The 8,451-nt window shown below is 47.2% G+C and overlaps 1 protein-coding gene across 1 annotated transcript in view; it reads left to right on the top strand.

Annotated features, from left to right (window-relative positions):
* Positions 1-4,644, top strand: part of THBS4 (thrombospondin 4) — a 53,682-nt gene extending 49,038 nt beyond the window's left edge. Inside the window, exons 18-22 of the mRNA XM_003785947.2 lie at positions 656-704; positions 797-993; positions 1,543-1,715; positions 3,773-3,912; positions 4,419-4,644. Of these exons, the coding sequence (XP_003785995.1) occupies positions 656-704; positions 797-993; positions 1,543-1,715; positions 3,773-3,912; positions 4,419-4,480 (621 nt within the window). The 3' untranslated portion in view covers positions 4,481-4,644. The remainder of the gene's footprint in view (positions 1-655; positions 705-796; positions 994-1,542; positions 1,716-3,772; positions 3,913-4,418) is intronic.
* Positions 4,645-8,451: the final 3,807 nt, after the last annotated feature.

Genomic DNA, 8,451 nt, shown 5'->3' on the forward strand with positions numbered 1-8,451 from the left:
CCACACAGTGGGCAACAGCTCAGCTTTGCCTCTCAACTGAGGCACTCCTGATAGCTACAGGTAACATTTAGAGGGTACTGACCACGGGCCAGCCACTGTTCACATCAGTCCTTCCTCAATAGCCCTGTGACATGGGTTTTTTATTCTGCCCATTTTACAGATGAGGAAATAGTCTTACAAGCTTTAAGTTTGCTCACGGTAGCATAGCAGCAAGCAGCTAAGATGCCTGGAATCGGGACCCAGGCAGTCCGATCCCAGTATCCATGCTCCTAACCTCTCCAGCAGACTGCCCACGGCCCACCCTGATCACTGGGTAACTAAGAAAGGCTGGCCCAGGAGGCCTGGCAGACTTCCCAGACAGCAAGCCACAGTCAGTGAAGTGTGTGTTGTATGTTCCCCAGTGTGAGTTTATCAAATCAGCTTAAGTGACAGTCTTAGAAATTATTTCTATTCAACTTTTGGGATTTTTTAAACCTTCTTTTACAAGTTTGTTTTGAGCACATGACAAGATAGAGTGACTGCTCAGTAATGAAATCCTTACGTGGAAGTCAGACTTCATTGGCCACTCAACCCATAGTGCCTGGGGTTCTGGGCTTCCCCAAGTTTGCTTGGCCCCCTTTAAGAGTGTTCTGACCTCCCTCAACTCTCTCTGCAGGGCATGGAGATCGTGCAGACCATGAACAGCGACCCTGGCCTGGCAGTGGGTATGTCCAGGGCCTCGGCTCCCACATGTGTAGAGTTCTTCCAGCTATTGGTATGGCTTGTCTGTATTTCTCATCTTATCTGATCCCAACAGGCTACACAGCTTTTAATGGCGTTGACTTCGAAGGGACCTTCCATGTGAACACCCAGACAGATGACGACTATGCAGGCTTTATCTTTGGCTACCAAGACAGCTCCAGCTTCTACGTGGTCATGTGGAAGCAGACGGAGCAGACGTACTGGCAGGCCACACCGTTCCGAGCGGTGGCGGAACCCGGCATTCAGCTCAAGGTATTGGTGGTTGGAAGTCACTCATCTCTCCGTCTTCTGGGCTTTTCTCCCTTCTTTTAAATTCTGTGTTCTCCTCTATGGCACTTAATCTAAGAAACGGATGTGGTCAAGTGAGGAAAGAGTAGAGCTGACCCAAGGCCTTGCCTTCTTTCCTATGTACTAGTGACGTTCTGACCACTGGTGGTGGGAATTTCAGCCCGAGTGGGGTCACGGCGAGGAGGGTTTCAAGCACGCTGGAAACTGACTAATACTATGTCTTGCCACTGAGGCCAGCTTTGTACTGGAAGGCTGACGGTCCATTTCATGGGAACTCTCATTGGGCAAAATTGAGAAGCAGTGGATTTACAGAAAGAAAAACACAGTGGAATATTAGCCAATAAAAGGTTGGCTCAATAGAAATGACCTGTAAGTGTTTATGGTTTTGTCCAACTCCAAGGCAGCCAGTTTGTAACCACTGTTAATTGAGCACCACTGCTCTGCTCAGATCCAGTATGCAGGAAGGGTGGTCTCTGCATCCTGTCCTAAAACCTTGCCTGTGTCATTGTCCAGGCCGTGAAGTCTAAGACAGGTCCAGGGGAGCATCTCCGGAACTCCTTGTGGCACACAGGGGACACCAGTGACCAGGTCAGGCTGCTGTGGAAGGACTCCAGGAATGTGGGCTGGAAGGACAAGGTGTCATACCGCTGGTTCCTGCAGCACAGGCCCCAGGTGGGCTACATCAGGTAGGTGGGGACCCGTCTCCTCACCTTGCACAGGCCTCAGGTGGGCTACATCAGGTAGGCGGGGACCCGTCTGCTCACCTTGCACAGGCCCCATGTGGGCTACATCAGGTAGGCGGGGACCCGTCTCCTCACCTTGCGCAGGCCCCAGGTGGGCTACATCAGATAGGCAGGGACCCATCTTCTCACCTTGCACAGGCCCCAGGTGGGCTACATCAGGTAGGCGGGGACCTGTCTGCTCACCTTGCACTAGGAGCAAGCCACACACCCCATTCTGCATCCCACAGCCTCCACTCTCTGGAGCAGTCCTGACCTTGGAAAGGCCTCAAGGACATGCCAGGGTCTCTGTGACTGGACTAGGGTGTTCAGAAAAGCATTGGGGAAGAAAACACTCACCTGGACAGTTGGGCCAAAGTGGGGATAGAAGGGCCTTTGGAGGTAGGATCCAGTTTGGAGGGATTGGTACACTTGAAGGGTGGTGCCTTTCTGCCATGCTCTGCAGAGAAGCCTGAGTATGGCCACAGGGACCAATGTGAGGTAAGAGCCTCTTCCCCACACCCTCCCCTGTCACTGGGAAGTCTCTTGGTAGCGCATAATTCACACTGAAGGCACTAAGGCCCTTACAGCCATCTTCCCCACTGGATCACAAACTCCACGAGGGCAGCATCGTGCCTCTGCAGGGCCTTGCACGATGCCTGACAACACAGCACAGCCTGAACTGAGCCTCAGGAGACCTCTGTAATCTGCCTCCTTATAGGACTTCTCTTTTTTTTTTTAAGTATTCTCAGGAGTTAGGATGGCTTAGGGCTACAACTTTGAAATTTAGACAGTTACTACTTCTTCATTTCCCAGACTTGCACTCAACACCCAAGCGGCGTATGTAATACATTTAGGGAGGAGTACGGCTGCGTTCTCCTCCTCAGGGCAGGCGGCAGCCTGGTGGGAAAAGAAAGCCGGGAAGGCTAATTCCTATTCCATTCTTCTTTGGGACATTATGTCACAGGTACCCTGCCTCAGAGTAAGGTGGTCCCTTACACCCTGTGAAGCCTAATACCCCTTGTTTATAACAAATGTTTTGAAATGCCGCCTCTTCTGTCCCAAAATGAAATTATAGAAAATATAACCTACCCACCTATTTAGAAAACCAGCCCAAGCGCTAATAATAGAGAAATAAGAATAAATTAATTTACAACAAAATAATGTAAATACTTGGACCCAACTACAACCAAAGATAAGATAGACACTTGTACCTGTACTTAGAATCACTCTGACGATGACATTCGAATACAGATTTTTTGTGACAGGGACTTAATGTTACAATAGCATTGCCGATGGTGATGTGAATTTGCAAAATGGTGTACATTCGAAATATTAGAATGTTAATTTTAAAACAAAACAAAGTATTGAGTAGTCTCTCAATTTACCCTGGAAAATAAAGTTGACATTGAAATTAGTGCAGAACATACTTGCTGTTCACAGTAAAAGGGAGCTAGTTCTGGGCCCCCGTAGTTATGAACAGGCTGCTCACCCCAGCTGTCCGGAGGACGCTCCAGTCATGTATGAGACACCGGCTAAGCTTTGATCATTCTCTCCAGGGCATTGTAAGCCATCCAGCATCCCTGGCTTCTGTCATTCAGTGCTGCTGTGACAACCCAAAGTACCCCATACTTCTAAAACCCTACATAGGGAGTGGTGTCTTCTGTTGGTAATCACTGCTCTGAGATTCCACCACCTGATATGAATCAACCCAAAGGAAAAGCAGAAGTTTCAAAGCACGATATCAGCCAGAGTAACTCAGCTGACGATGAAGACACAAAGCCTCCCGTTCACGACAGCAGGCTGTTCCTTTTTCACTCATCAGCTAGTACCTATCAAGTTTGATTGTGTGCCCAACTTTGCATTTGGCCTTTTGGGAGACAGGCACTCACAGTCCCCGCCCTCAGAGACTTCCCATCTAGGAGGGAAGGAGGAAGAGCTAGAACACAACCCAAGTCCATATGGAATACCGGTGCAGGTGTATGAAGAAGTGGGTGCTTCACCCAGGGTTGTGTTGTCTGCAGGGTGCGATTTTATGAAGGCACGGAGTTGGTGGCTGACTCTGGCGTCACCATAGACACCACAATGCGTGGAGGCCGACTTGGTGTCTTCTGCTTCTCTCAAGAAAATATCATCTGGTCCAACCTCAAGTATCGCTGCAATGGTAACGTGCATCCCTATTTGATAGCAATACCACCTTATTTTATAGCACAGTTCCCCCCCCAAAGCCCAATGCTCACACCACATATTCATTAAAACCTGATAGTCCCTGTGTAACAGAAGTAAAAACTAGATCTCATTTTCCCTGTTTTATTATATGTGGAAATTGGGATCCATAGAGTTTAACTGAATGGTTTAAGGTTTGGGGTTCAGTGAAGAATTCAGTCAGGTTTAATTTACAGGCAGCCTTTATTTTCATATGGCACAAATATGATCATAGACTCAAAATCCACTCTGCCTGCTGATTCTCTTTAGGCCTGTGAATGAGCACGCCTGGGCTTTAAGCCAACAATTTGCAAAGCAGCCTGAAGTAGAAAATGGCTGCGGGGACCTTGTGGGCCTCCTGGCAGGCTGACAGTGCCCCCTACAGGCCTCCTTGCATAATGCATGCCAGGGACCAGGATTCCAGGGTGGAAGAAGCCTCCCTAACCTTTCCTGTTGTTCTTGCAGACACCATCCCAGAGGACTTCCAAGAGTTTCAAACCCAGAATTTCGATCGCTTGGATAATTAAACCAGGGAAAGAATTTGTAACTGCTTTTCCAAACACTAAAACCATATATTTTTTAACTTCCTATAATTTTCTTTATATATACTGTGGCTTTCTTTTACCAGCCCAAATATGTCAGAACTTTTTATATGAATGTGGCAATAAAGGAGAAGAGAGAATTTTTAAAATCTGTGTAACTCGGACCTTGCTTATGTGTGGCTCTGGCTTCAATGGGGTGTGTTGTGTTCTGAAGGATCCACTGGCACATGATCTTTTTTTCATCAAACTGGGTAGTCATGGAGCATATGCATGAATCAAGCCAATGTCCCATCTGGGGTCACCCCCATTAGCTCTATACACAAAGCCTAGCAGTCAGGTCCTCACAGCCTCCTCATTCTGGGTAAGTGGCCTCAGAAATGCATGTTCGGGGTCACCTTCCCTATAAAGAATTTTTCTGACCAATCCTGAGGCAGATTTGTCCAGTTCTTTCTGATACCCACCCCCACCTTCCATAAGCTTTTATTCTGGCACTTTCAACATTAATTTTTAGGCTTATTTATAGATTTTGGCTCCCCCTGGTGGGTTATAAGCTTATTGCAAATGAAGGATCAAGTCTTACTGTAAAGTCAATGTCCCACCGTACCTGGAATGTATTCAGTAAGTGCTGAATGAATTAATGAAGAACGAATGCCCCTTAAGTCTAAGGACAATAGAGTGTATATAGGTCATATAAGCCCCACCACCACTCCGAAATCTGCTCACAACCCATGCTGTAACTGTGGCGTTGCCAGTAGCTGCATGCACAGGGCAGACACATGCCTGACGTGCATGGTAGCCTTTCTTAAATTTCAGTGGAAGGCTGAAGATGGAGGCAATTTTTATAAATACCCCAGGAATTTGGATTCAAAGAATATTTCTGGGCAGTTATATATTATTCCAGAATTCCTCAAAATATCTTGTCATTTATGAGGAATAAACACTCTTACCCCAGTTTCACCATGACTTTTATAATAGTCAGAAAACACAGTGACACATTCATGACCAATATGAGATGCGGAGGAGAGCTGGACATCCTCCCCACATGTACAGCCGGGAGCTGTGTGTCGCCTTGCCATTGGGACATCTGATCTCCTACGTCAAGATTGCCAGTGGGGAGAGAACGCAGGCTGCCACAGGGGCTGCTGCGGACCACCTCTGGGCCATGTTGCTGCCATAGCCTTTTCTCTACTATGGTTGAAATATCCACCTCGACAAATCTCTCCCAATTCCAAAACAACCCTGGGGAAAGAAAAAAAATTCATGTGGAAGTTGTCATCTCTTAATCTTCATTCCTCTCCTTTTCTTTCTCACTGGAAGGTTATTTCCTGAGGTCCCCCCAGAGCTCTCTGGCCCACTCAGTCTTCCACCCACCCTGTGGTACAGTCAGGTTGCACCTCTGTAGCTATTTTAATTCCTTTCATCCAGAGTCCTTGGCGCTTTCATAGGCAGTCCTCAAGGAAAGCTACCGATGCTCATTTTGAGAAACTTTCATTCTAATCACTGAAGTATACACCATGTACAGTCAGCTATACAAAGTGTATTGATGGATCAGATCTGGATATGAGTCCGAGCTCAATTCTTATAGATAGAACCCTGCTCTGACATTCCTTGAGCCTCAGCTCCTCACTGAGAGTGCCCTGTGGCTCCTGTATTCTCCCACGCACTGCCTCCCTGAGGCGTGGGAAGGAAGTGCAGCCCACTCCAACCCCAGCACAGCCTCCCTGCAGTTGGCTGTTCAGCTGCAGTTGCTCCAAGAAAGCAATTATGCTCACAGAAAGCAGCCTCCCTTAGTTAAAGCAATACTTCTGTCTCTACCACCATGCTAGAAACCATGGGCCCACAGGAGATCTAGAACATAACTCCACCCTGTAGGGAACTTATGACGTTGGGAAGACAACACTTGTTATTTAAGAGGAACAATCAGTAAACAAAGAAGCAGGTAGATCCAGTGGTGCGCTAAAGTCAGCTCAGAAGAGTCAACTATTTAAGTTTTAGGAATTTCGTGAGCCATTTAAGCCCTTGATAGTTTAAAATTGATCGTGGTGGGAGTATTTACACAGAAACTGTCAAACACTACAAGTCAGGGCTCCAGAGAGCTGACTGTTAAACATTCAATCAGCACGCGATTCCTGCACCACCCTGCCCTATTCCTACTTGTCCCTCCTCTATATGGTTGAGGCCGATGGAAAAATCTTAAGGCTTTCAGAAAACTTCTTGCACAAGAAGTGAAGTGGTAAGGCCAGGCACAATGGCTTATGCCTGTAATCCTAGCGTTCTGGGAGGCTGAGGTGGGTAGATTGCTTAAGCTCAGGAATTCGAGACCAGCCTGAGCAAGAGCAAGATACTGTCCCTATTAAAAATGGGAAAACTAGCTGAGCATTGTGGTGGGGACCTGTATTCCCAGCTACTCGGGAGGCTGAGGCAGGAGGATCATAGGAGCCCATGAGTTTGTGTCCAGCCTGGGCAAGACCTTGTCTCTATTTTTTAAAAAAGTACTAAGGAGATAGAAACCTCTGGCAATCATCCCTCTACAATAACACCAAATTTAACAACTACCCACTCAAGAAAGCACCTTCAGAAGAATGAAAAGTCAGGAGAGCAACCACAGCACCTGGTTTTAACTTCGTGTTGAGGAAAGCAGCTCTAAAAAAGATGGAAAAGACAATCTTGCCTCACCTATGCCACCCCTGCTCTGTCCCCTGGCAGTGCCATGCCAGCATGCTGACTGGAGAGGGACTGTGTGTGCCAAGGAGGGAGAGTGAAGTGACCAAGGGCACCTATGTTGGACAGCAGGGCTGCCCTGGCACAGGGGAGCACAGCCCAAAATCCTGCCAGTGCCCATGGAGGGAGCATTTAGACCAGCCTGGCTGGGGAGAAATCCTCTGCCCTAGTGTTAGAAACCCAAGTTCCAGATAGCCACACCACCAACCAGCAGAAAGTAGTCTGAAGCCTGGACTCAATGAGTAAGGCTGTCAGGGCACAAAGGCTACAGTCCTTCAGCAAGTCCTGTGGCTGTGCTGGCTCAAAGGCAGGGGCTCAGGGTACAGGTGACCCAGTGAGGCACCAGCAGAAGCAGCCAAACCAGGGTCCCCCAACTCCAGGCATCATGGCTCAGGAAGAGTCTTCTTCCACCTGGGGGAAGGAAGGGGAAGAGCTCAGAGGATTTGGTTCTGCAGCTTTTGTACCAGCTCAGCCACAGTAAAATAAAGAACCAAGCAGACTCCTAAATGACATTTATCAAAAGAAGACATATAAAGGGCCAACAGGTAAATGAAAAAATACTCAACATCATTAGTCATCAGAGAAATGTAGATCAAAACTACAGTGAGATACCATCTCATCATCCCAGTTACATGGTTTTTAGCAAAATGACAAGCAATAACAAATGCGGGTGAGGGTGTAGAGAAAGGGAACCCTCTACACTGTTGGTGGGAATGTGCATTACTGCAAACCTCTATACAGAATATGGAGCTTCCTCAAAAACTGAAGGTAGAAATACCATGTGACCGAGCAATCCCACGGCTGGGCATAAATCCAAGAGATGGGGATTCAGTCAATCAAAAGGGTGTCTGCACGCTCCTGTTCATTGCAGCACTGTTCACAATAGCCACGATTTGGAATCAACCTCAGCGTCCATCAACAGACGAATCGATAAAGAAATTGTGGTACATATATGTAAAATATAGTCATAAAAAAGAATGAAATCCAGCCATTTGCAGTAGAAAGAGCAGAATGACAGTTACCAGAGGCTAAGTAATGGGGAGAGGGGAGTAAAGTGGGGTTGTTTAGTTTGTGTAAAAATAGGTAGAATGAACAATATTTGATAGTAGAACAAAATGACTATAATCCATAAGTTAGGGTATACTTCCAAATACCTAAAAGATTAGAATTGGAATATCCAGCTCGGCGCCTGTGGCTCAAGCGGCTAAGGCGCCAGCCACATACACCTAAGGTGG

The sequence above is a fragment of the Otolemur garnettii genome, unplaced genomic scaffold (genome assembly GCF_000181295.1).
Source record: "Otolemur garnettii isolate 467f Iridium unplaced genomic scaffold, OtoGar3 scaffold00017, whole genome shotgun sequence".
Lineage (NCBI taxonomy): Eukaryota > Metazoa > Chordata > Mammalia > Primates > Galagidae > Otolemur > Otolemur garnettii.